We start from the raw sequence: 27437 nt of genomic DNA, 5'->3' as shown, positions 1-27437 counted from the left end.
GTATGCTGTACATCGAAAGATTTGGTTAACTTCGTCAGAAAATAAACTGCTCGTAAACGTGCATAATAGGACTAGTCTAGTTTTCAATATACGGTCTGGAAGTGATTCCCTTCCGAGTAGTCCATCCACCCAAGTACATCTACATACTACCCCGCAAGCCGCCTAAAAATGCGTGTGGCAGGGGGTGTCAGGACACCGGCCGTTGACATATAAAAAGCGAATGCTCAAACAAAGGTACGACTAGTATTTATTGTTATGTCTCGGGGTTGCAGGAATTAGAGACTAGCAGTCCGGGCACTAGTTACGTTTCATGTACTTGTTCTACATACTTATAGTGCACATCCGGTGCACAGCCAACATGCGAACAACTCGAACGTTACGGCAAGACTGCCCGAGGTCACCGTTGCCGTACTCCATTACCCACAATTGCGTAGTAGCAATGGCGCAGTTGGCAGCATAACAAAAGATGGATACTTAACATTTATTAAAGTCCTTTATGGTTCGGGGGAAAAACGAATTCCCATAGCTATCCGTTCGGCAAAATATCTCTCTTAAGTTACCGCTTCTGCCTAACCTGGAAATATAGTGGGGCACTAATATGATGTTCTCCGTGTCGCTATTAAAGATATCTATTCTCAATTTTTCAAGCATTCTAAGCCCAGAGCGTAGCCACCGTTTCTTTAGCGGCTCCCAGCCTAAATTGCTTCGCATCTGCGTAACATTTCTGAGTATGAGGTGACCCTGGGAAAGGAATAGGTTTTTTTACCCTCCACCTTGCGCCTTAGAATAGGATGTGCTCCACCCTTATCTATCCAAACCAAGGGGACTGCATAGATGAGGCCCAATTCCTTCCTATGGAAGGCTGATTTCTGTTGCTACTGCGGTCGCATTTCAATCGGTTTTCAAAAATCTCCACGGCGCGGTGATGAGTGCTATGCAATCCACTTATTTTCCATTATTTTTCAATATAATCTTTGTGATTTCGAGGAATAGAATTGAAAGTATATGAATTAGATAGATAGCATTCATCATGCATTTAAATTCAGTAAACGCCCCTAGTTATACCATATTTCCCAGTGAAACTTAACTTTCGGATCACTTTGTCCGTCAGCCACGCGAGTGGCAACTTTTTAACCCATTTAAATGCGCGGTCTCTGACAACACATTTTGAAGCCGACTTGAAGATCCTCTTCTGCAATATTCGTGATCCAAACCATTCTTACGGTTGAAGCTGTATGTACTGGTTAGAATGAGTCCGTTGTCCGCAGTAAAAATTTTTAAGTCCGTGTCCTCCGTTTTGTAGCTGAGCATTCCAGCACTCATCCCGCTATCCTTCTATTACAACTACGTAGCCCATGTGAGCGTATGCATAGCAGCTGGGTCGTCACCATGAGTGAGTTCGTCGGCGCATGTTTCCCGCAAGACGCAGCTGTCCGCCTTTTGTTGGTCTCTTTACGTTCCGCCCAACTCTTCCTCATGAATTCATTAAACGCTTCAATATTTACGCCGTGGTAATTCACCCGCTGCCATTAGGAAGCGCCGAAACTGGCTAAGTGCTAAGCTTCCCTCCCCCCCCCCCCCCCTGAACCCCCAATCCCCCCTCACTCTGCCCTGGTTGCGGGATTTCGCCATTCAACTTGCAAGCTGGCGGTGCGCAAATCCCGCCTTGAGGAAATAGCTTACTTCCCTTCGCTATCTCTCTCGCTCTCTCACCAGGTGCTAGGAGTGTACCTCCCTTCTCGATAGATGGCGTGGTCCATCTTCAGAAGGAAAGGGGACTAAATAGGAGGAGGCACCAGTCTGTCCTATTCAAACTTATTTTTTTGCCACCTTGGGCGTGTTTTAATTAGATTTCAAAGGTTTAATTAAAAAGATTTTAAACACTCTCTCACTTCAGTGTTTATCAAATTCCATTTGGAAAATTATTTTTTAATTTTCAATTGAAGATTTTCACAGCTTCTTTTATCAATTTTGGTGGTTGTTTTCGGGAATTGCTGCGTAGGTAACAAAATATAATAATATATAATAATTAATAATGATCTATAGTAATAGATGGTTAATAATATCGTCTTAAAGACCTGCACTAGGGAACCTATAGCTTATTAGCATCCAAATTCCTTGCGGGTAAACTTTTCTCGGGATTCCCACCGGGTTAATGTTTTTATATCGGCCAACGTTTCAAGTACCGTCTCGGCACTCATCTTCGGGGCTGAAGATGAGTGCCGAGACGGTACTTGAAACGTTGGCCGATATAAAAACATTAACCCGGTGGGAATCCCGAGAAAAGTTTACCCACATTATTCGCCGGGAAAGCATTAAATCATATTTCATCCAAATTCCTTCATTAAACATCTCATCATGTATTTCATTACTAAGAAATCAGTGTATTTCTTGTAAAGGGTTTGTCTTTGTGGTGATTCTCGGGCATTCTTCTCTTTCCCTAGTGGTAGGAGAATCACTGACTTTCAGAATCTTATCAATTTAATATACTTGAGTAAGTAAATGTATGCTATGGTTTAATCGATTATATGATTCATCATCACCTGCAAGCTGAGATGAAAAAAAATGAAAAAGATGAAAAAGCGCGCTCTCTCCAAAAACAGTATAAAATACATAAAAAAGTTAAAAAAGGCATTTCTTCATTCAGAAAATAAATCGTGGCGGCTGCTTCGGTTAATTAGAAATGACTTAAGAAGACCCTGATAGGTTTTGCACGCTATATTAACATATATTTGAAACCTATTCAGTACATCCGCTTTATTCTCTAAGTGATGAAAAGCTTTTTTTTCTCTTTTTATTGCATTTTATACTTGCGGAAAGGTAGCACGTCTTGAGAATAGGCAAGAATTAGGTAGCTTACTTAAGAAACAATTAGAATGGGTCGTACAGAAATATATGAAGGGAATGACAACGTCAATGTATTTTTTAATGCTTACTTAAAAGATGTTCGCATTAGAGATGGGCGGAATTCCGCCGTAATCGATTAATCGTATCAAATGATCATCGGTTCCCTAGCGGCGATTCAGTGTAAAAATCGGGAAGGCATAATCGGTTATTTTGAAAATCGGTAGAATCATATGATTTTTTAGTAGGCATCGAATCATATGATTCTACCGATTATGTGAGGGCAACGAATCATTTGATTCTACCGATTATGTGCAGGCAAAAAATCATACGATTATACCGATTCTATGATGGATAATCGCGGGGATATCATATGATTTTTCGATACGAATTTTCCCTATCACTAGTAATTCCATTTACTGCGTTATAATTGCTATATAAAAATGTAGCCACCGGTACTTGATTATAACTCGATAAGAGATGTATTAAACAACAGCTCTTGCCGCCGATTTTTTCAAGTGAAGATCAAGCTTAAATTATTGATTCAACGATTAAAACGACACCCCATAATCGATCACATAATCGAAAAAATCGGAACATAATAATCGATTATTTTCACCCATCACTAGTTTGCGTAAGTGTGGATGTGCTAGAGGAGGGGATGCAGACAGAAGGAAGGTTGATTAAATTTGTAATAACTGTCAATGAATTTTAACAGCTATCCAATAAGCCAGGAAAGTTAGGGTTGGGGAAATAATTAGAATCGTGACAACTGAGAATAATATGAAGCAGCTAGGAGCAAGAAATAACTCGTAGTAGTATTCGAAACCCAGCATGTATACTATGCTTAAGTACCATGAATGCCATGCATCTGCATACTTAATTTAGGCTAAGTAACCGAACTAGTTTATAAAGTTTTTAATTCTTATTCTAACATAAATAGAAAGATAGTCTGCCATAGGGAATCAAAAGGAGAACAGGAGAAACAGGGCAATGGGATGTTGTTAATTATTAAGTTAATGAGGGTTTCTGAAAGTGAAGTGATACGGGTTGGATCACTATTTACAACCTTAAAACAAAAGATATTAGCTAATTTAGGACGGATGGCTTATGTGAGGAGATGCCTATCATATTACTTACGAACCAATAGCTTATTAGTATCCGAATTCCTTCATTAAACATCTCATCGTGTATCTCGTGTCTAAGAAATCAATGTATTCCTTGTAAAGGGTTTGTCTTTGTGGTGATTCTCGGGCATTCTTCTCTTTCCCTAGTGGTTGGAGAATCACTGACTTTCAGAATCTTAAACTTCTCAACACTTTTTACACTCCAAATATAAATAAGATAACGGAAAATAAATCAATTATGAATCCTTGGATGAGTTATCAAGGATGTGTGGCCACCTTGGAATATTATTTTATCATAACTAATTAGAGCCATATTTCAAATTCTATAACGCTGCATATCCGCTTTTTAGTAGTTAATTGAGGTAGATTTATATTGAAAAAGGTTTTGTGTCTGCTAAAAATATCCTTTTAAGTATTATTCTGCACTCAAATAATTAAGGGGTGGCATCTCTTCTGAGGCAGTTAAACAGCGAAAGTTTTAAGACCAGTTTTTCGTAATTGCTACCTACTTCTGATATCAATTTGACTGATTTCATAAGCTGCGTGCGTTTATTCATGATGTGTTGAATGTATTAAGGGCATAAATTTTATCGGATTGTTGAGGCAGTTTTAAATCTCGGAATGCCCAAATGTGACTTTTTTTATGCATTTCTGACAGTTCACGAATTCAAAATTCGGGATTGCCACGATCAAGCTTTCGCGGGGAGGTGAAGTAAAAAAATATACGATCTTGGAAATTTCTACGCATCTGTCCATTCCCATTTGTCGTTGAAAATGATAAAATTCTCATGCTATTTCCATCTTCCTACGGCCAGAGGCTTTTGAAATTCAGATTCGCCGTGCCTCTTCACACGCGGCGTGGTGCCAAGGTTTTTTTCAGGCAGTAATGGTGGAATTCCCTGGAATGGTGGAATTGGAAATGTCGAATATGTTATTTGAGAGTACCACCAACTCCTTGCGGCTGAGATTTAAGCCACCGAATGCGTCCACTGGGTTGCGGATGGTGGGTCAACCTCTAGATATAGAGGTTAGTTGCGAAATAAGCGTGATAACTTGTCGAATGAGAAGTTGTGGACAAAAAGCGGCGGCATTCCGAGGTGGTATGGGTCTATCTTTGGATTACATAGGCCATCAAAATGAGGAATGAAAACGGTGAAGTTACCGTGGATAAGAGACGGGAAAATGCCAAATATTATGTTACCCATCACCCGGAGTAGTGGGCAGCAGCCCTTCTTCATATGAGCGGAGGTGGAGACTGCAGTGGTTGGTACAGCGACAATCATTTCAATTCAAACGTGGTAAATTTACTTCAACGGCTAAAGTACTATGATGCGGAAGGCAAGAGAAAACCACCATATTATTATCGCGAGGAGTCGCAGCTACTCCGATTTTTTTATATCAGACATTATGGAAATATCTCAGTTAAAACATTCCAAAACATTATGGAAATATCTCAATTAAAACATTCGAAAAGGTTAGCGGATAGGAGAGAGGAATGGAGAGCTGCGTCAAACCTATCTCAGAATTTCTGATTAATGATGATGATTACCAACTCTGTTCCTCGGAATTTCCATTCTCCCCAGCAATGACTTATCTAAACTACTCTCATTTTCCCGATTTATATCTTATTTCATGTGCTTGTCTTACATAGAATAGCTAAAATCCCCGGGCGACCTTCAGCATAACATGGTGGTGCATAGTTCAATAGTTTGTACTTTCGCCGATCAAAGGTACATCAACAACGAAATCTCTTCGTATCCATTATCTTCAATGCTCGAGCTACCTTCAAGAAGCCACGATATAAGAGGCTCCACTTGGACCATAATTGAGATAGTTAGCGCCGGTAAGTGATTTGTGAGCAGATTCAACACAACTGTTGCTAACAAAGGAAATATTTATTCACAGTAAAAATTGACAGATCGTTTTAAAAATATTTTGTTGCAAAGTCTCTAAGTGATGGAAAAGCTACCTGGTCTGTAAAATTTTCTCCTTATCAATTGTTGCTTTTCCCCTTATACTCTGAAACTCTTCTACTAGAACATTTATTCTGTCCTTCATATTTTATCGCATCTTTGTCTTTCAGATTGATATCTTTAAAAAATCATTCTGCTTCTTAAAGATCCTTTTTAGAAACTATAGTTATGTTTACGCCGTATGAATATGCCTGTGGCTTGAGTTCAAGGCTCGCCTATATACATTAGTACACAGCCTTAACTCTTTTTCATTTTCTATGGAATCCTGATAGAATTACACGTAGGAGTGGTCGCATTGGATATTAAGGTCTTTTTGTGCCAATAAAAACGGTATTCAGGGTCAGTGTATAGAATAGTTAATCATGGAATCATCGTCATACATTATCCTTCCGAATATTGGTTTGACACAGCTGTTTTGACACTGTCCTCCGATATATTCTCATATTGAAGCATTCATTCAACTTCACATACTTAATAAACTGTCTACTGTAAATTACTTGGATTCGTCCTTTGCCTCCCTTCCCGTCTACTTGTTCTTCGATGCCTGTTTTCATTAGGCTTTTATGTATCTTGATGTGGTCAGGTAAGGTGTCTCATCCCGTCTTCCTAGAGTTTTTAGAAGACTTCCATTTTCTCACACTTCTTGGTACGTACTCGTTGCTTTCTGGATTGATTCATTTATCAACACAATTCTTTGGAATTACTAGATTTTGAATCATTCGTTCTTGATTTATCTGCTGCTATCAATTTCTCTCCTTTCTCTCATAAGGAAACATACTCTATAAGTAGAATCTGATGAATTGTTAACTCACTGCCATATTCATAGGTATCATCTGGTGTTGATAGATTCCTGTGTCTGTGGAATATTCTTTTTTCCGATTAATTCTAATGTCCTATTTGTAACCGGCTTCGTCCATTGCTGGTTACTCGGCTTCCTAGGCAGCAAAAACTCTTTCACCTCTTCTAGGTTTGACGAATATTTCTCGGGTTTGCAGCCAGGTTAATGCTTTTATACAAGCCGACGTTTCGGGAGACGACTTGTCTCCCATCATCAAGGCTGTGTTACTTTATGGAAGTCCAATTTCACACTGAACCGGATCGACCGTTTATCGAGGACAACAATGCGGCTCAGTTGTCAAGTCAAGTCGTCTCCCGAAACGTCGGCTTGTATAAAAGCATTAACCTTGCTGCAAACCCGAGAAATATTCGTCAGAAGTATTCACCAGGAAAAATTAATATCGTTTATTCTTCTAGGTTTGGTTTCCTAGTTTAATTTTTGTCGTAGTATACTCTCCCTTGCAGCATATCAATATCCTAGTTTCCTTTTCATTGAATTACTGCTAAGATTCAGTCTTCAATTGGCGGAAGTTAGACATATTTAAATAAATAAACGATCGTAGAACAGATGATGGCTCTGTGAGTCGAAACGCGTTGTACGCAGTAAAACATTTTGGTCGAAAAGTGCTACGATCTTTTATTTATTTAAATGAATTACAGCTAGTATCTAGCCAAATGTGTCAGAGACTTCTTCAAGACCTTCTCTGTTTAGGCTATGACTGCTATGTCGTCTGAAAATCTTCGTATACTAATTATTTCTCTTTGGATAGCTACCCGTGAAGCCCTTCTCTTATATTTCATTGGTAGCTTTCTCGATGTAAACCTTAAATGTTACGGGGGGCGTGATCACCATTTTCACTCTCTTTTCTTATTCTAGCTTCTTCATAGAATATTAGTTGTAATAATGAATCCATAAAGGAACACTTTCCTTTCCCCAAAGCTACATATAGCTACGAAGAATTTCACGGAATGCTCTCCCCTACAGTCAAGGACGCTTTCTCAGCGGAGCCTCAGTGTCTACCGCCATTCCCTCTGTCGTGCCCGCTGGGAACCTTCTCCCTCTTGGCTCACCCCCGCTGAAATCAAGTCCCGAAGAAGGGAAAAAGAGAAAGAAGGGTAATTGGGAGCGTTATTTCCAAGTGGTTGAGCCGCAAGTCGCAAGCCGAGGAAATGGAGTCGAGGATGATTTCCTTTGGCCGCTCTGATCATCAGTACGTCTCATCAACCCTCTGCCTCAACTATCTACCTCACCGCCGGCTTCTTCTTCTTTCACGGATCAAACGCATACTACGAGCGCCTACGTGAGCCTAGAAACTATTAGTGGGCTCGTGGTTTCACGAGCAGTGAAGTGATCTATCGATGATCGTCGACCCGAGGAGAATCGATCTATCGAATCCTTACCTTCAACGCTGAGCTCTAAGCAATAAAATGCTGATAACTCCTTCCCAAGAGAAGCGAAGGCATGCAATGAGTACTAGAATTGGGTTCCATTTTAATATTTGGGAAATAGTGCATCTTTGAACCTTATTTTTTCTCGAGTCTTATGATTCAAATTCGCTCTCACTCACTGGGGGGCTTAGCTTGCCCTAGCGAGCGACCATTTCTCGCCACTCTGCGAGTTCTTATAATTTTTATCGGCCGTTTGTCCCTTAAGGATCGTTTTTTTCGGTGATATCTAACCCACATAAATTAAATCCTAGGAATTCCAAAAAGTTCTTCTATTACAGGGTTTATGACTGTTACAAGGTGTGGACTATTGGCGACGACTTTGATACTATTAACAAGCTTCTGCACGATTTTCAAATTTCTCATTACCATCGATTATTTTACCCCTAATACTCCCAAAAAGTACCGGTATAAGGGCAGTTAGCACCACTGTGATAGAAAAAATTTTCCTAGGGTTTTATGGCCTGGTTACACGATACATTAACGCGTACAAGTTCATGTACGTTTGCGTGAACGATTTTGGTGGACCGGAACGGAACATGTACGAATGCATGAACGAAATTAGAATAGGTTCTATTTTCCGTTCATCCATTCGCACAAGTTGGGTGGTTACATGGTGCATTTTTGCGTTCGTTCACGCGTTCATACATTTAGACATTAACCCGTATGAGTTAATGCATCATGTAACCAGGCCTTTACACTATTATAGATGGGGTCGTATTTCGTCTCGTTCACCTCAAAACACTTGTGTGATTGAGTAAGTTAGTGATCGGAAGTGCGTTTTATAGTATACTAGCAGGCCACCCGGCGTTGTTCGAGAAGGATAGTACATAGGGTAGTGGAATTCATGGTCACATGGCAGGATTTGTATGTTTACCTACCCGACCGGATGTCCATCTGCGGAAGTTGAATGAAGTGACGTAACAAACTGTAATGAGAAAACGACGCCAAAGACGAGTCGTTAGCAACCTCAAGTAGAAAAACGGGGTTTGATAGCTTGAGATGCACCTATTTATTTAGGTTGCAGTCCGTGCAGCCGTATGGAAGCGCATAGTGAACAGACAAACAGACGTCCTCTTTTAATTATATAGCTAGACTACAAGTGAAAGAGGAGTGGAAGAAATTTATCCTTCACGCAATTGCGTTGGAAGGTCTGAATTCTGAAGGCTAATTGAGATTCTTTTTATCCTGTTTTTTGCAGAAATCTGGCATCTTTGTGAATTATTTGCTTCTTGGCTTTTTACGGCCTTATTTCATTGGCGTGAGAAGCCAGTCTTTTCTGTAGCTCCGCAGCTCCTTTGATCAGGACTCTTTAAGATGTTGAATACCAGTACGTGAATTACATCCAACTGAAAATAGAAATTGTAAGAACCTTTTTTCCGTGGGTGATCGACATTAAAGAAGTATCGCGATTTTTTTTCGATATAATTAGAATTTGATGCAAGATATCTGCTTTGGCTTGGTATTTCAATGGTTGCTAATTATCCCGCTAAAAGCAAACCTTCTTTATCACAGAATCTTATAGTTCTACCGGATAACAAGGCAATTTTGACATTAAACCCTTTCTCCTCAGAGTCACCTTTCCTATACCACATATTTGATATGCAACGTATAGTGATGAGATTATGTAGATATTTGAATTCCGCACTGCAGTTTTTTCGTCTCAACATTCTCTATCCTTGCAATTGAATCATGTGCATTTCCTATTTCAAAGATATGGGAGTTGTTAGGCTATGTTGTAGTGCCTACACGACCTTCAGCCTGGATTCAACTACTCCCGTGAGCTCAACTATACCATCGCGACCAGAATTCTGCTGTTTTCAGTACAGTGCCCTAAGGCCCAGCGCACTAGCAGTGAATATTTTATGACTACAGTTGGAAATCAGTTCAGTTTACAACCAGTTTCCCTACTGGTTGTAAACTGAACTGATTGCAGGCTCAACTGGTTACTGGTTGCAGGCTCAACTGGTTTCCAACTGAAAAAAAAATTTCTGTCCGCACACTGGTGTACTGAAAAAGGGCTGGTTGTGAATCAGTTGCGTCTATTGTTCGATCAGTTTATATGCTGTGCGAAAAGTCCACAAAAAAAATCATGCGCTTGATCATCCTGGTTAAGGCGAATGATATTTTCTCTGTGGACTTTACGCACGATTTGTGCATTGCGGGTGACTCAGTAAATATATCACCGTAGCTAGTCCCGGTATTCTTAAATCAGTGTATATGTGTTTACTTAGAGTGTTACGTGTTGTTTTTAAGGCCTAAGCTTGGCTGTGTGCGCTTACTGTGTCAGACTCATACGAATGTGACGTTGTGAACTATTATCAAGACCAAAGACGATTTATATTTTGTAGTTTTACAGAACTTCATGCTTCTTCACTGTTCCAACAAGCGTCATGTTGAGTTCTTGATCACTGATGCTGAGATTGACACTGCACGGCTGTCAGAATACCGGTAAAATACTATGTGGTCTCGTGTAACTGGAGTCAACGACGCAACTGCAACCGCAGCCCAACGGTTGTATGTGACTGGTTTCAGATTGGTTTGAGATCGTCAAAAACCAGTCGTGTCGTGTGAGGTCACAAAACGGTAGCGCGGTCATCCGGTTTGCAACTGTAGTTGTAGAACAGTCGCACCGTGCGCGCTGGGCTTAAGTCTCACGTGAACTCCCGTCGGAGACCAGAATGAGTCTGTTGCATGAAAGTAAAAGAGGTAATGAATCCCGGGAATCGAACGTTTCAGGCTCAAAACGAATGGCCTCGCTCAGCAGACTCGTTTTTACCATCATTTTTAGCTGAGTCTCAAAAATAAATTCGCCCGTTTTATTACCACGTTTTATTATAGTCGCTTTCTTGTTTGTTTGTGTGTTTGATCTGACGAACAAAATATTGCTACTCGAATTTCAGCCACTTTTTTGTCAGTTAGACCGCTGAAATATTCAGGATAGCTCAGAAATGAATGTTAATGCAATGTTATTACACTTTTACCATAATGGAAACAGGATCTCGACTAACATTATGAAATAAAAATTGAATGTGGAGATCAGCTGCGAAAATGACCACCGTTTTTATTTCAGTGGTTAAAACACCACCTCACGTAATGTTGGTAGGACGTTAATACGTAATGTTCATACATCACATCCATGCACTACTCCAAAAATGTGATTTTTTCTATAATATTGCTCGATTCATTTTTACATATTTTTTAATGCCAATGATGCATTTTTACGTTAGCATTAGGTGTTGAAAATATCATTGAGTGATTCGTTCTTTACATTTCTTCAACTCTAAGTATTTCGTTGAAATTAGCCGATTTACTTAGCCCCTGGGATATCGAAGGGTGATTTCTGTGAGCCTCTACATTCCATTCTTTGAATTTGCTCTACCTCGCATTGTCTTCTTTTTCTGTTGTCCTTCTTTTTGTAAGCCTCCCTTTTTGCTCCACTTTTTTTATACTCTTTGTCCCACTCTTCCTCAAAATTCTGGATTACCAGCCGGGGTGCGTTTGACAGCGCAACAGTCTTCTCCCTCGCCATAGTCTCTAGCAGGGAAGAAAATAAAAAGAGGTCCTCGTAAAGTTTTGAATTATGAATTCGGCTCCTGGCCGCATCTTCCCCTTCACTTATTTCCGAGAGCACTCATACTTCCCCCTCACACACACTGGCGGCGCTGTCTCCGCCTGCCGGACAGCAGCCGTTGCCACCCTCGTGAACTCGAATCGCCGCCACCTGAGCCACGGACGGCGCCACCAGCCTCGGCTCTTCGCGCACCAAATTAACCCCCGCTCTTTCATTAAGCCACTGCCTGCTTTCCTGCCCTCCATTCCATTTGCCTCCCGCCATTTGCCTGTCCTTCCTTTCCGCCCACTCCCATTTGCCGCTGCAAACGCCTTATTATTACAAGCGAGGGAGCTGAGGCGATCGGGGCGACAACGGGTCGCTCGGGCGAATTGGGCATTAGGCACAGTGCCGCTGCCTACCGGTGGCCGGTACCATTAGATGCGAGCCATTAACGAAGGAAGCAGCACCCTGCTGTTTTCACCGCATGGGCATTCGCCAAAATTCGTGAGATTCCGTAGCGAATTCTTCGCCTTCTGCACTGTTTGTCCTGGTATAGGTTTACGGCGATTATGCATAGAGCGTTGGTGTTCATTTCATTTCTTAGAATCCCCACTTCAGTAAACCGCGTTTATTTTTCTTTTAGCGTAGAGATTCTATGGATTCGCGTATTTACTAGAATCAATGTTTCAGTGTATTTTCAACTCATTTTTTGGAGAGGTCCAAATCATTCTTGCATGAGGCAGTGCAATTAGCAGCGGAAAATGAATAGCGCGTCCCCAGTACACTAAAAAATTCACACTCACTCTTAGGCACCACTCTTAGGCTTCTTACTTCATGTAAAAAACTTTTTAGCCCATAAAATTAAGCTTTTTGTTATGTAAACAATAAAAAGGTATGGTACTTTTTCACACAATTTATTTAAGACGACCGGTTTCGTCGCAGAGGCGACATCTTGAGGTACAGAAATCGTTATTTTTATAGCTATTTTGTTGTTTATTATTATAATTATTTTGTGATGTGCCTAAAATTGCGTAGAATGATATATGCTCTGGCGTAAAGTATTTCGCATGTGTGAGTAGTTTCATTTTTTTACTTCAATGAACAGTGGCGCCGACTCCATGGGGCCTGAGGGGGCCCGAGCTCCCTCAAAGATTCGTTTGGGGGGGCCGAGCCCCCTCAATGTTTCAAGAAAATTATTAAGTTATATTATGCTTTTTGAAATCACAAAAATATATTGGTAATTTTTATTTCCCATGTTTGACAATAGTTACTTTTTAAAATATGTTCAACAATGTGTTAAAACAAATAATTATTAGGTTAAGCAGGTTAACTGAATCAGGTGGTGTGAATCATGATAGTGTTTCGGTGCTGCGACACACTTTGATTTTAACCTCTTCCAGGGGCAAGACCTCGGATATGGTCCCCCCCAATATTTTTTATAAGTCGGCGCCCCTGTCAATGAAACAGCCTTTCAATGAAGGAAGAGATCGTAATTAAATTTCCTGCGAATTTGTTTGCAGAATAGTCCAGAGGTTTAATGAAATTTCTTCCATCGTTTTAATTGAAGTCTTTGAGGAGGCAGTTTTGATAGTCATGATAGTATCGTTATGCTAACCAAATCTATACAAAGGGATAAATGATCTGGGGATGTCGGTAAAGGTCTTCTAATCTACGAAATAGGGTACAAATTTTCCATATTTAGGTTTCACTGTCAACTCCTGCCAAACCAAATTGAACCGCATTTAACTCACCGATGAGAGTAATGCTCCTATTGATGGTTTTAGTCGACATTTCGTGACGCAAAGGTAAATAATCTCAAAGAATTTGGAAATGCTTTATACTATTTACATAAATATCATTGGGCACCAAACATGTGGTTTTGCAACTTTTAAATGCTATCACAAATCTCTTCAAGAATTGTATTGGGTAATGTGGCATCTCTTTCTGCAAGGAATGAATTATATTTTCTATTTACAAGCCGTAGAAGAAGTGAACTAATTTAGATAATGATAACATTTATAGGAAAAAATAGTTAGAAACAAGATTAATCGTAGAAAATCGTTTGAAGTTCACTCATAACAGAAAGCACGACTTTTTTTGTAAAATCCGCTTGGGAAGGAAAACTGAGAGTCGAGAGTGAAAAAAAACGTGGTGAAATGTTAGCCAAAACTGGGTTTTATTCCCCGGTAAGGAATGGCTCCGTATTCTAAGAAAGCTACGCCATGAAAAAGGTGAATAACGTAGTGAATTCATGTACTTATTTTATTGTTGATTGTGATAGAATTTGTAAAATAAAGGGATTTGTTTTCCCGGCTTTCAGCCCGTCACGTCGCCAACTTCCCGAGTAATTCATGACGAAAAATTGAAGTCAGTCGTAGTCAATGGCAGACATTTCAATTTCGCATATTTACGAGAATAAATCATCCGCAGACGTTTGTCCTTTGGGTACCTTAACTCTGAAATCCATGCTGAGCACTAAAATAAAGATGTATCGACAAATAATTCTTTCTATCTGAGGTTCATTTTTCTATAAGTTTTTGAATACGTCCATTGGTCAATAGTGTTTATAGTAGCTACCTATCTTGCATTTAATTTCTAACTTCCAAAGGAGAATGTGCGTTCACTTTTAAATCATATACGTTTTGAATGCTAAAATGGAATAGGATATACCGTTTTCCGGCATCTTTTTTTTTCTAAAGCCACGTGACTTCATTCTTTGCCTCATCTTTTAGTTAACGTTGCACCACTCCGTGGCTTTTGTTTATCTTTTCTCTGAGTTCAATCTCACGGCAAAGAAGTTCAAAACTCATTTTTCCGAGGATATCAACAGTCAAAGTTTGGATGAGTAACGCAAATAAGTAAGTAACTTTTATGCAGCTCTGCCTTATGCAGGCCTGATTCACATCTTAAGTCCTTTTATTTTCATATGAGATACCTTTTGTGTAATATGAATACTATTTATCGTAGTCAGATGGTATATTCAAGTTCCACGTACAGTTTTTCGTGCGGTAGCTCTAATCCAGGTATTATCTTCTATTTAACTTAAAGCCTGTAATTTGAAGCCAAAATTTGCATCCATAGTGGAAAAATGGGTAAAGGAACATGCTATTCAAAATTCTCGAAATACGAGGTATATTTTGCATGAGTTCGTATGACTTTTTGTGCCTTTTTGCTTTTTAATGTCATATTTCTAGTTTCTAGTTATTTATATTCACCATGCCTGGGTTTTTCACCCTCGATAGTATGTTTCATTTTTGTTGTAGAGTTGTAGATAAAGCGTAGTCATTTAGAGGTATGTGTAATTGTGTGTACGGAAAGCCTTCAATTGTTCTTTTGTTCATTTTCTTCCTGCTTGGCGGCGCGTGCAGCGGGCCCAACGATAGAGGTGCAAGCGGTCACCAAGGGAACGGCCATTCTGCCTTGTGACATCGTTCCACCGATCGCCAACGACAGCGCCATCCTCGTCATTTGGTACAAGAACGACATGACTGCAATCTATAGGTAAGCACTCTGACCTCAGCGAACTCCCTCAACCTTTATTATTTAGCAATGCTACTCCCTGATCAAACCAGATCAACCTCAACACATTCACGACCACGTCCTAGGACTTAGCTTTTCCTGGGTAAGCATACTAAAATCATCCCCATAAATTTGCAAATAATACCTATCTAAATAACTGATATTGCTCTTAGCCACCTGTTTATCGTTTATATAGATATGAAATTTTAATTTTGCGTACAAAATATCCATATCAATGGGGAAAAAACAAGTCAGAGGAATAGCAAATTAAAATTGTCCAATAATTGGTAAACAGATGATTAAAAAACAAATTTTCCATAAACTTGGTCGATATTTTCAATTCCTAAAAATTGTAAATAATACTCGGCATAGCAGCAATTTCTGTGAGTGACACAGGAAATCCGCTTGGTCGTGTACTCCCGGGGTGAAAGCCAAAGAACTTTGTTTTTACGGGAAATACTTTTAAAGAGGGTCTTTATTTCCAATCTCGGCGTGGAGACCAATATGGAGGCCACCCACAAAGTAATGTATCTCTTTGAGCATTCATCTTGTATTGGTATTTTTTTACCATATTTTCTTGAGTTTTTGGACGTATTCCCTCAAGGAAAGTGTATGTATTCGTTTATAAATGTTATTTGTAGTAATTTCCTGCTTCGTACTGATAATGATTTTTTCTTCTATCGCCTACGAAAATTAACAGTAAAAAGAAAATTGACTATAGCTTGTGAAATATTTTGACACGAGAAAGACCTCGTTCGCGAGACATCGAATGAACACTTACTGTCGCGGCCAAGTGTTCCCCGTATCGCCACCGTTCGTCGCGTCGATCTGTTTGGATTTGGGTGTAACCAGAGTCCTCTAGGTTGCAGTCTTAACACTACCTCTTCACTGGGCCTTTCCTAATATAGGGGAATCCAGGGAACTCGTAGTGCAGTGGTGCGGGCTCTCAGGACGAAATTTGACTACGACCCAGCCGCAAGTGGCGAGGCAACGGGGAAAGGGGGCAGTCTTAAATCGGCAGACAGGGGAGCACTTGTGGGGATGAGGAAAGTGGACAGGGGACTTTTATTCATCTCTATGCACCTCTTCCGCTCATAATCTCTTGACATCTTCGCCTCCCGCTCTAATTTTAATAACCAAGTGAAAAGTCTATCTTTCTGACACTGACCTTTTGTATCTGTTGTATAAGATGAAAATGATTGTTACTTATGATAAAAATTTCTTACATGTTCATTATTATATTTATATAATTTATTTTGTTTATAAGCCCAATGTAAAGGCCTTAGTGCTGTTTTTGGTGTGACATAAATAAATAAATAAAGCTGCCATCCGGGTGGCCTCCTTCACCGGGCAGTTTGACATTCTTCGCTGCACATCTCGTGACTTACCTGAAGGACAAGTCCTTGAATTTTTATTTTTCCATCAGTAAGTTAAATAAATTAACAAATAAATTACATGTTTAAAGACATCTTTCTCTTGCGACTCAACCTCAAACGTCATTTTTGCCTTTTAAAGAACTGCACTTTTTATATTTAATTGGTCATGTTTCCACCATATTTACCTGAATTTAAACTGTATTCTCAAGAAAAAGCATATCGATGGCTAAGTTCTAACAACACGTATCTCAAATTCGGCCGGTTTGAAACAGGTATCTTAAACAAAATGTAATGACATTGGAAAATAAAATACAAGCGAAAAATAATTCTTTGTTTGCAAATGAACGCTTCTTTATCAGTTTTATGAATTTTTGGTTTTTAATTTCAGTGTACAATGAAAAATATTAATAGTTTTTTTTCTCTCCTAAAAAGTTGCATTTTTGAGATACGTGTTGTTAGAACTTAGCCATCGATATGCATTCGTTTCTAAATTGTGGTTATTCTGATTTACTTTGGTCATCCGCGCTTGTTTTGTTCTGAAAATCCCCCAAAACTTACCAGTGAATACTTTCTTTGGACCTAATTTGAGCAGGTTTTAAATCATACATTATTTAGTTTTTGATCAGACTTGGTGTGGTTTTAATCATGCCTGACCAGGATTAAATCAGCTCCTTTCTTGTTAAAAATTTCAAATCAGGTCTAATATTAAATTAGCTAAAAGATTAACTCATTAAAATTTCATAATATCAAAGAGCCGATTTTTATACATGAATCTTTGTAAAAAAATATTTTTTAAATATAACTTAAGAAATATTATAATTTCATCTTGGAATTGGTTCTTGATGCGAACGGTGTAGTTTCTCGCGTTTTAATTCCCTCTTTACGAATAAATGGAGTTTAATTCGAGGACTCAGAAGAGATAAACTATGCTGGAGAGGATCGTTTTCTGAATAATTAGATGATCAGAGAAATAATCAAGAATAGTTACAATAAGCCCAAATATACTATCTGGATCATTTCAAATAATTGTGCTAACTTCTTTATGAAGCTAAACTTCTAATTTATTCCTTTTCCGTGGTCTGTTTCCCTCGAACGTGGTGAATCTCCAGCATGTAGGGCTCCAAAATGTTTCTTTACGAACGGAAAAGAATATTTACGCGTATGTTAGAGACAGCCCTTACGGATCTATAATTGCCTCCATAATTGTGCATGGCACTATAAAAGCCTAAAAACAACTATAGTTTGCTATTCGTTTAGATTTACTCCTCTACCTCAGTTAAAATTAACTAACTGAAATTAAATGGAATGGAACGTATTTTGACCGTGTTGGAATTAAAACAACTCATGAGCTTTTATGCTTATTGAGGGACTAGTGATGCAAGAAAGTATGAATACAATATGCAAAAAAATACTGACGGACCTTGTGGTAACAGTAGTGTTCCCGGATTCGTTCTCCCTCCAATGAGTTTAATTCCGGCCTCTTCGCTATTCTATTGGAATCAGCATCTTCTTCGCATGAGTCGCGAGTCACAACTTTCATTCCTTGGGCATGGTAATCTTACAAGAACTCTCAGGGTTCAAGGCGAACCCTGCTAAGGGTACAGCCACCGGGACCCGGAACCAAGCCAGGTGCTTATACGCCAGGAATCCCGGGGAGGGGGCTGGAGAGGAAGGAAAAGGGAGAGAGGCGCCGTCGCGATCGGAGCCCGCCGACGCCTCCAGGGAAAGGAAAAGGGCTGGAAGGGCGGGGAATAGGGATAAAACACTCCAATGCTATAGAAGCAAATGAGGCCCTACCTAGCGAAACCAAGCGTACGCAATTTTTCTACCACCATCCCGGGGAGATTTTTCTATGAGGTAATCTTACAGTAACCTTACTCCCATCCGCACAATATATCGCCTGGAAACCATTTGTGAAAACAAAGTGTGAGATGTAGAATTTGAGTTTTCCCGGCGAAGACGATGGAAACGTCATCGAAACGTTGGGACCTGTGACCCAAATCTACACCCGGTGGGAAACCCGAGAACTATTCCTACGGAGTGTATGATGATAATAATTCACCAATTCTGATATCAATGAACTTCAGCCTGTCTGATCAGAGGGAACTTGAGGCCCTGGCACCGGTATATAAGACTTTCTGAGCCACGGCATTCAACCCTGAGGATTGAGTACGACTCGGACCCCGAAACGTCGGCAGCCGTCGTGGAGATTACCTGTTGGAGCACCCGAGCAGTCTTCATTACTACTAAAATTCAACTTTTTGCGGAGAGATGTCGTGGAAAAGCATACTTTATTAGGTCAGGAAAATTTTACTAAACCACATAAATAAAAACTGGAACACGACCCGGGTTTCATCTTCTTAGCGTCATTATCAGGTGGTTACCAATGCGTTATTACCAATTCAATGTATTGGTAACCACCTGATGATGACGCTAAGACGTTGAATCCAAGGTCGTGTTCTAGTTTTTATTTATGTGGTTTAGTAAAATTTTCCTCACCTAATACAGTTTGTGATGGAATACCACAAAGATTCCCAGAATCGTGTTTTATTCTTACGTGGAAAAACTTTTCGAATGATGAATAAGTTATCCTATTACCGTATTACTAATTTTGCTGTAAACTTTTACCACACGTGTATCGATTTTTACATTATCATCATCAGGTACTAGCAAAATCTCATTTCAGACATACGTACGATGGGGGAACCAAAATTAACTGGACGAAAATCGCTGCGTGCGTCGCTCTTAAAGTATAGTCCTAGTTACGCCACTGCTCACCACTTTAGCATTACGTAGTAAATCATATCAGATGCAAATGCCGATCCTTAAAGGTATCTCTGCTGGTAAAAATTCTGTAATTTTGGACTTCAAAGCATAGAACGGGCGTGTTGATCCCTGAAAATAAATTGGCATGTAGGGAAGAATGAAGAAAAATTTACTACTGCACACAAAATTTTTTTAGTGGATGGACGTTGGCTAATTTGGTGGTGAGGATTGTAGCCGTAGCCAGACGCAAGGACTACAATGAGAGAAGACCCAATTCGTCCCGTAAAACTATATTTGGCCTCTTCGATCGCTTTACAATCGATTTTCAAAGATATCTACGATGAGCTCGAAAAGATACATTTATTCCTTATATTTACAATCGAGGGGGATCAGGTTGATATGGTGGCTTTAGTTCTGGCTTCACACCCAGTTGAACCGGGTTCAAGTCCCGGAGGTGGCAGATATTGTTTACAGGCTGTCCGATCCCAGATTGAGTGCTTTGTAGAGGGCATTTCAAGTACAGCACTCCGTTCGTCGAATGGGACGTTAAGCCGTGATCCCGTTGATGCCTTTCGTTAACAGCAGTGTAGTACAGACGCCGGGTTTCTCTCCACCCATCCTCTTAAAATTTCCCCACGGCGCAAATGACCTAAGCTATCCGTTGCGTTCTTTAAATGCCATACTTAGCCATTTGCAATCGATTCTTTTCACATGGTAAGAATGGAATTAAAATAAATTTATCAGATTAACCTACAAATAAAATAAGGTTATAAATTTGTTATATTGTATTATTTTGAACATAAATTTTGTTTGACAGTCATAATTATAATGTATTTACGGTGGCATTCTGGTCCTACTAACACATACGTCGAAAGTCGCAGCTTATGTGAACTTATTAAAATGTGCATTAGGTGACAGTACTTTTAGTGGCTGATTGGGGGAACCGTCTACTGCGATATTTATATCCAGAAGAGCAGGAGGGAAGGTGCTGGAAACGATAGCGAAAGATAATGCGTTCGCAGACAAAAGTGGATGGGGATGCCATCCGAAATCATTGTGATGATCGCCGCAGTAGTAACGCCTCTAATCTCAGAGATTTTCATTTATGTGTCTGACCTATTGTGTCGGGTTAATAGCCCATCGTGTGGGAACGTAGATACTTCAATTTGTTTTTTTTAACTGGGAGATTAATTCCACTCCCAATTAAAGTGGACATTTTTGGACATTTTTTTAATCAGAAAATGTCGCTGCTTTTTGATCCTTAAGTCGGAAGAAAATCAGTTGTCGGTCAGCCTTCGGGATTATCTTGGAATATTATTACGTCGCTCCATCTCTTACTTTGTCGTCATCCCTGGGAAACGTATTTCGGCCGCCGGCAATCGCAATCGCTGTTCTAATGAAAGACGAACGGGCGCCATTTTAATCTTCTCCAGCCACGATTTCCTCCGAGGCGGAACTATTATCCTCCATCCCCTCCGGGAAATTGATGGCCCATTCGACCCGCCCCTCCTCCTCAGCCCAATTCAACCAATATACCTCGCGCGTAATCCCTTCTAATTCAGCCCTCGGCCGCCTCCCCCCGGGCGGCGCCCCACTCGCGCCTTTTATTCATCCTACTTTCGGCAGAATTCGCTCCTTCCTTTCGACACCTTCCCCCCTCCCCTCCCTTCCCGCCCTTTTTTTTGGGATTTGGGGGGTGGTTTTGAACCCCTACCCTCCTCCTTAATCACTCCATCACGCACCTTTCGCAAACTCGACTGCCTCCTTAAACCCCCCCAAACCACCTGTCTTCCGCAGCGGCTGAGATTGAAATTGGGAATTTTTATCTCCCGCCATCGCGTTGGCGGCTGATCGCCGAGGCTGTGGCTTTCGAGGTGTGGCGTCTTCCCCGCATCGCGAATTAGTCGAGAATTCCGTCTTCGGTCGGGAGAAAGAATGTTTTGAGAAATAGGGGGTACCATCATTGGGTTTTGTTCCGAAAATGAAGGAATAATTGGTTTGATGGTCTCAACTTGGAAGAAAAATGGGAGTGAAAACTCTTTTAGGCGCATTTAGCACATCTTGGATGAGGCGAATTCCAGCAAGTCGCAATACGGGGAGAAACCGTTTCGCCATTTCGAAAGATTTCGTGACTGACTTTTCCTCAACGCGTAGCATAAACGGCAATGGATTCAATTCAAACTTTCAAAGACACGTTATGAGGTTAAGGTGCGCAGACGAAGGATTTTGTAGCAAAATAAATTGATATTGTTTCATTTTATAAATGATAAATTTTACACAATAAATGGAGGAAATGGATGCAGAAGAGAATGAATACGTCTTCATGAAAAGGCCAGCGAACAGGAGAGAGGAATAGAGAGCTGCGTCATACCAATCATAGGACTGTTAACTAATAATGATGATAATGAACGTAGGAAAAGACTTCCATGTAAATATTTTATGATATAAAAATCATTGAATCTATTTGATGCTTACATTTTGGGAATCTGAAGTTCTGGAATCCCATTTTCATTTATTTTATTTTCTTGTACAATCCAACAAGCGAGTCTTATTCTTCAAACTTTCCCTTTCCTTTGCCATGTTTGCCTCACAACGAGGCTGAAATATCGTTTTACTAAGCTGAAACTTGTGTTTAGTATTCCTCTTTAGTATATTTAACCGTCAGATATGATGTATAGATTACATTTCTTGTCAAGCATGGTTGAAGATTTTGTCACGTTATGCCTCACTCGTCGGAATTGAGTATTTAATTTCCTGATTCAAGGTTATTAAGGCAGCAATCGACTGTAATTAATTCTCACCAATTTCATATCAGAAATTAAAGAATACAAAATCAAAATAAGTTAATGATTGTTCCTTGGTACAAAAAATGACGATGAAACAGTTTTTTAAAGACCATAAAAAGGTTGGGTAAAAAGCTGCAGAGTAGAGAAAAGATACCGCAGTATGCAGGCTTTAATATGATTTCTTATATTAAATTTGATGGGAATGATGGTTCACTTATTGAATGAATTAGTCATCAATTTTACTTGTTTGATTTCACTTACTCCTATTATTTAGTTGTGAATTTCTAAGCTTCTATTTATTACGCAGAACTGCTTGTATAATTGTGTTCTCAGTTACACCGTAATGCATTACCGTAGTGGCATGCCGTGACAGTTTCAGTCAGTGGTGGGTGTATGGAGGGGAGCTAAGGGGGCTATAGCCTCCCCCTCTTGGGTATCCAATTTACACTAGAGAGAATGGTGATTTTTCCGACCCCCACTACTGCTGGAATTTCAGTTCCCACTTATCACTATCCGGGATCCACCACTGGTTTCAGTTTAAGAAGTAGAGGCCCATTTCTGTGGTCATATAAAAGGGCTTATGAAATAATTCTTGAATAATGCACGAAGAAATGATTATTCCAAAAGTCACAAGCTCGATTATACCATCGCATTGCTTAGACTTGAACATACAAGTAGCAATTGATATAGATTCGCGTTCAAGGGGACTGCATAGAGAAGGCCCAATTCTGTCACACAGAAGGTTTATTTCTGTTGCCACTTCGGTCGCATTTTTAACGGTTTTCAAAAATGTTCGCGGCGCGGTGATGAGTGCAATGCGATCCACTTTTTTCCAATATTTTGCAGTTAAGTGTTTCGTTATTGCGAGGAAGGTCATTGAAATGTTAAAAATTTGATAGATTGCATCATCATGTATATAAATTTCGATTGAAATCCCTAATTATATCTTATTTCCCCATGAAGCTCGGATCAATTTGTCCGTCAGCGACACGAGTGGCGGCTTTTGTAAACGCATTTAAATGCGCGGAGGTTCACAACACATTTATAGGCATACTTGAGGATCCTCAGTATATGCTTGCGGTAAACTAGGACTTTTACAATATTCATTCTTTTCTCAGAAAAACCCAATTGCAGCATGCTTCAGTGGCCCTCCATTAGGCGCGGGTTCTCCTATCAGTGAGTTTCCCATGGACTGCTATATTTTTATAAGCTCGTGGAGGAAATTTAGAAAAAAGAAAAATTATGGTCATGCATTAGTGCTTCATTTAAGAATATAGTCTGAGGTTACAGGCGAGATGGAGTGGAAACGCTTCATTTAAGCTTTCGTAAAATACGGCGAATGAGACTATGAATATGAGAGTTATTAAAATTTTTTCTCAGGGCTGGGGTCAAAAATACCCCATTGAGATAGGCACGCCCCCGCCTTCCAATCTGCCGTCGTACATCCAAAGTCGCCGCACCCTCGCCCCTTTTTATGTGCGCGACGCCGAATTTCCCAGTAGGGCAGTGCTGGCTGCTTTTACGGCGGGATTTCTCATGTTCACATTGAAGGGAGCCGGATGAAAAAATGTGCACGGTGGGAGGGGAAACACTCATGGTCCCCGCTCGCAACCGATTCCGCGGTTCCTCGGCTCACCAATATTACAAAAAAAAGGAGCCTCAAGCCGACCTCTAAACGTGTTGCCACTCAGCGCGCATTTAAAAGGATATTGCAAAAGTGGCCACCGAGTCACTGACGGAAAAAATAATCCTAGTTTTGCATTTATTGATTTAAAGTAGAATAAATTGATCTCGATGTATGATGTCCTGATGAAGAAAATCTTCGAGGGACAATTGGATTGTAAGAACGGAAAAGGAATACCTCCAAAAAATATATAGGAACAAGTAAAGAAAGATGTGAAAGAGAAGAAATACGTAGATGTGAAAAGATCAGCTGATAAGAGAAATGAGTGGAGATCTGCGTCAAACCAATCTTACAATTGTTGACCAGTGATGAGGTTGATGAAATTTATTTTACCAAAAAGCCTAAGATATAGTTAATTTTATCCATTTATGACAAACAAGCGGAAAAACATACATATTTTTAATAATTTTGTGTTTTTGAAGACCAAATAATTATCGGTACTGTTCATCACTGCAAGCAGCGGCGGATCTATGAGGGATATACAATTGGATATACAATTTACACTAGATTGAATTGTAATTTTTTTCGGATCCCCACTACTTCTGATAAGTTGACCCCCACTTAGCCTCCCCCCTTATCCCTATTCTGGGGAAATAATCATATCCATTGCATTTTGATAACGCGCAAAATATCTACCTCAGAATTCTTCCCCATATTCTGCGAAGCATACTTTTTCCCACGACTCACCTACAATGGAATTTACTCTCATCTGTGAACTCAGCCAGCATATTTGGCATTAAGGCTGTGTTAGAACTAAATCGTTCAGGTGGCGTAGTGGGTAAAATATCATGCATCGGATCAGAGGTTCCACGGATAGTCTCAGTGACGGATGATTTGATGCTGTCGTAAATTATAAATATTTTGTTCTATTCCACATTTTATTTTAAATACTACGACCCGGGTTTCTGCATATCATGCTATCATCAGATTTGATACTGCACGCACACGATGGAATTTTTCTGATCTTTAAACCTACCACGAGTTACAGAGGATATTGCATGGCTACCGAATTCTTATGCCCTTATAATTGTTGAAATTTAACTCTTATACTGCATAATCATTTGGGCAGTTAATATGGAGTGAATTTTGTCCACATTTTCCGCGTCGTTCAGCCCCGCTTCAAGGCCCCTAACATTAACTGCATGTACGACGTGTCACAGGTTACTCTTCCTCCCTCATTTCAAGGGGAAATCCCCGGTAGTTCCGCAGATCTGAGTGAAGGCAGAATATCGAGCCGCCCAAACTCCGTACTTTTCAATCGGGAAACTTTGGGAAACACTTCCTTACCTACCATTCCCTCATGACGCAAATGACCTTAGCTGTCGGTCGCCTCCTCCAAATATCATGCCATATCTAGAACTTGTACTTACTTTCTACTTTTCGGTACTTATTTTTTGTTTTAAGCCTCAAGGATATATTATAGTTAACAGTTTTTCGGATGATTCTCCGGTTCTCTTTATTGGCGGCCCTCGAAGATATTAACTTTGACATGGTAATATGCTTCGTTCCTGTAAATTTTTCTCGATACATATTTGCCGTTCTTGCTGTCGTATCGAAAATATTTATGAATCGTCGCTGGTGCTCATGCTTCTTGACGATCGCCGTTCTTTAAGATGACCACTGACGTGCTTCACTCCGAGATATAAGACGAAGATGTATTCAGATCCAGAGAGCGGGAGGTTTTCCATCTAGTGGAGTGGGGAAGCGAAAGAAACGCGTCACCATCCCTCCTATTTTATTAATTCCCAAGCCTCCACATCGCTGATTCAATTTTCCTGTCCGCGAAAAGAAATTCGCTCGTGGATGTAAATACATTATTTAGGGCCGGCAGAAAGGCAGCGCAGACGGGGGTGGGGGGAATGGAGAGGTGGATAAACATGGGAGGATGGAAGATGCAAACCGCAGCGGCGGCCATCGCATATTCATGACCAGACCGAGAAAAGGGAGAGGGCGAGAATGCACTTTGATCTCTGGGCGGCCCTTTCACCTCAGCCCACCCCACTACGCCCCCCTCTGGTCCACCTAGGTTCCTCTATGTCCTCCATAAGGTGTCCCAAGCGTCGTGCAGGGCGGTAGAAGGTGCCTTAATTGGCTACACTCAGTGCCGCTGCAATACGCGTGAAACACGAAGCCTCCTATTTCCTTCAACTGTCGTGTAATGATACTAATGATGATAGACTACCGCTTTAAGCTAAGTTCCAGTGGAGTTATATGGGCTCTTTGTTACCTTTAAGCTCACGTACACTAGCGAAAGCTCCTTTCTTGATTTGTATGCCTATCTTTAACTCATCACGTGATCTTCCTGCCATTACCAACAGCAAAATGATTTTTTTCTCAACATTTCCTCTTATTTTGCTCCACTGTTGTGTAATGATAATAATGACGATAGACTACTTCTTTAAGCCACGTTCGAGTCGAGTCTGCTATTTGTTGTCTTCAAGCTCACGTACACAAGCGAAAGTTCCTTTCCTGATTCATATATCTATCTTTAACTTAACACGTGATATTTCTACCATTACCAACAGCACAATGATTTTTTTCTCCATATTTCCTCTTGTTTTGCTCCAATGTCGTGTAATGATACTAATGGCCTTATACTACCAATTTAAGCCACGTTAAAGTAGAGTTATAAGGACTATTTGTTACCTTCAAGTTCACGACCACAATCGAGCGCTTCTTTCTTCATTTTTATGTCTATCTTTAGCTCAGCGCAGGAACTTCATTCCATTAGAAACAGTATTTTTCATTTAACAAATCCAAATTTATGGTAACCATGATATTTTACTAGCATATTTACAATTGATAAAAAAAGTGCCGATAAGGTATGTCAAAATTCTTTTTGCGCCTTTTTCATTCATGTGCAATTGTATTTTTTTTTATTTTTAATAGTAAATAAACTTTGAAAATCATTCTTACCTTCACGATATAAGAAAAGATAAAATAAAATATTGAAACTTCGGTAAATATTTTTGTATTTCATTCCTTGACCTAAACTACAAGACCATATTAATTATTACTTAAAAAATCAGGAAAATAAAAAAAAAGTTTTCTTTTATTTTCCTGACCTCTCTATTAAATATCAAATTTGAATCTAGGAGGTGTAAAATCGTTTCATTTTTTAATCTTGAATCTAGGAGTATAGGTCTTTAAATTTAAATGCAATATTCGCCGTCATTTCGGTTTATTTATAAACCATCATCATCTCGCTTATCAATTTTATGCTGACACATTAGATAATCCTTATTATATCCTTATTAAATGATTTTAAAATGCTGTATTAAAGTCTAGTTCCAAAAATCCTGTGCATATTCAATTTAATTTCTCTTTTTTATTTATACCAATCGCCTTAATTTGCACTCGGGCTATATCGAACCACTCATTCTCATTCATAAACCACCCCGCTCACGTATACTTTGGTTTCCCACTCGTATGGCTTAATGGAGGAAGAATATGCGACTTGTTTGATTTTCCTTCGTCCGAATTTTAGCCAACTTTCTTGCCAACTTTTCCAAATGGGCAACTT

The 27437-nt window shown here is 39.8% G+C and overlaps 1 protein-coding gene across 2 annotated transcripts in view; it reads left to right on the top strand.

The window, feature by feature from the left end:
• LOC124167796 (synaptogenesis protein syg-2) overlaps nt 1-27437 on the top strand; it is a 122859-nt gene that overhangs the window by 6256 nt on the left and 89166 nt on the right. For both annotated transcript variants that reach the window (XM_046545823.1, XM_046545824.1), the window contains exon 2: nt 15152-15284. In XM_046545823.1, coding sequence (XP_046401779.1) covers nt 15152-15284 — 133 coding nt within the window. The remainder of the gene's footprint in view (nt 1-15151; nt 15285-27437) is intronic.

The sequence above is a fragment of the Ischnura elegans genome, chromosome 11 (assembly GCF_921293095.1).
Source record: "Ischnura elegans chromosome 11, ioIscEleg1.1, whole genome shotgun sequence".
Classification (NCBI taxonomy): Eukaryota; Metazoa; Arthropoda; class Insecta; order Odonata; family Coenagrionidae; genus Ischnura; species Ischnura elegans.
This window is presented reverse-complemented; position numbering and strand designations above follow the sequence as displayed.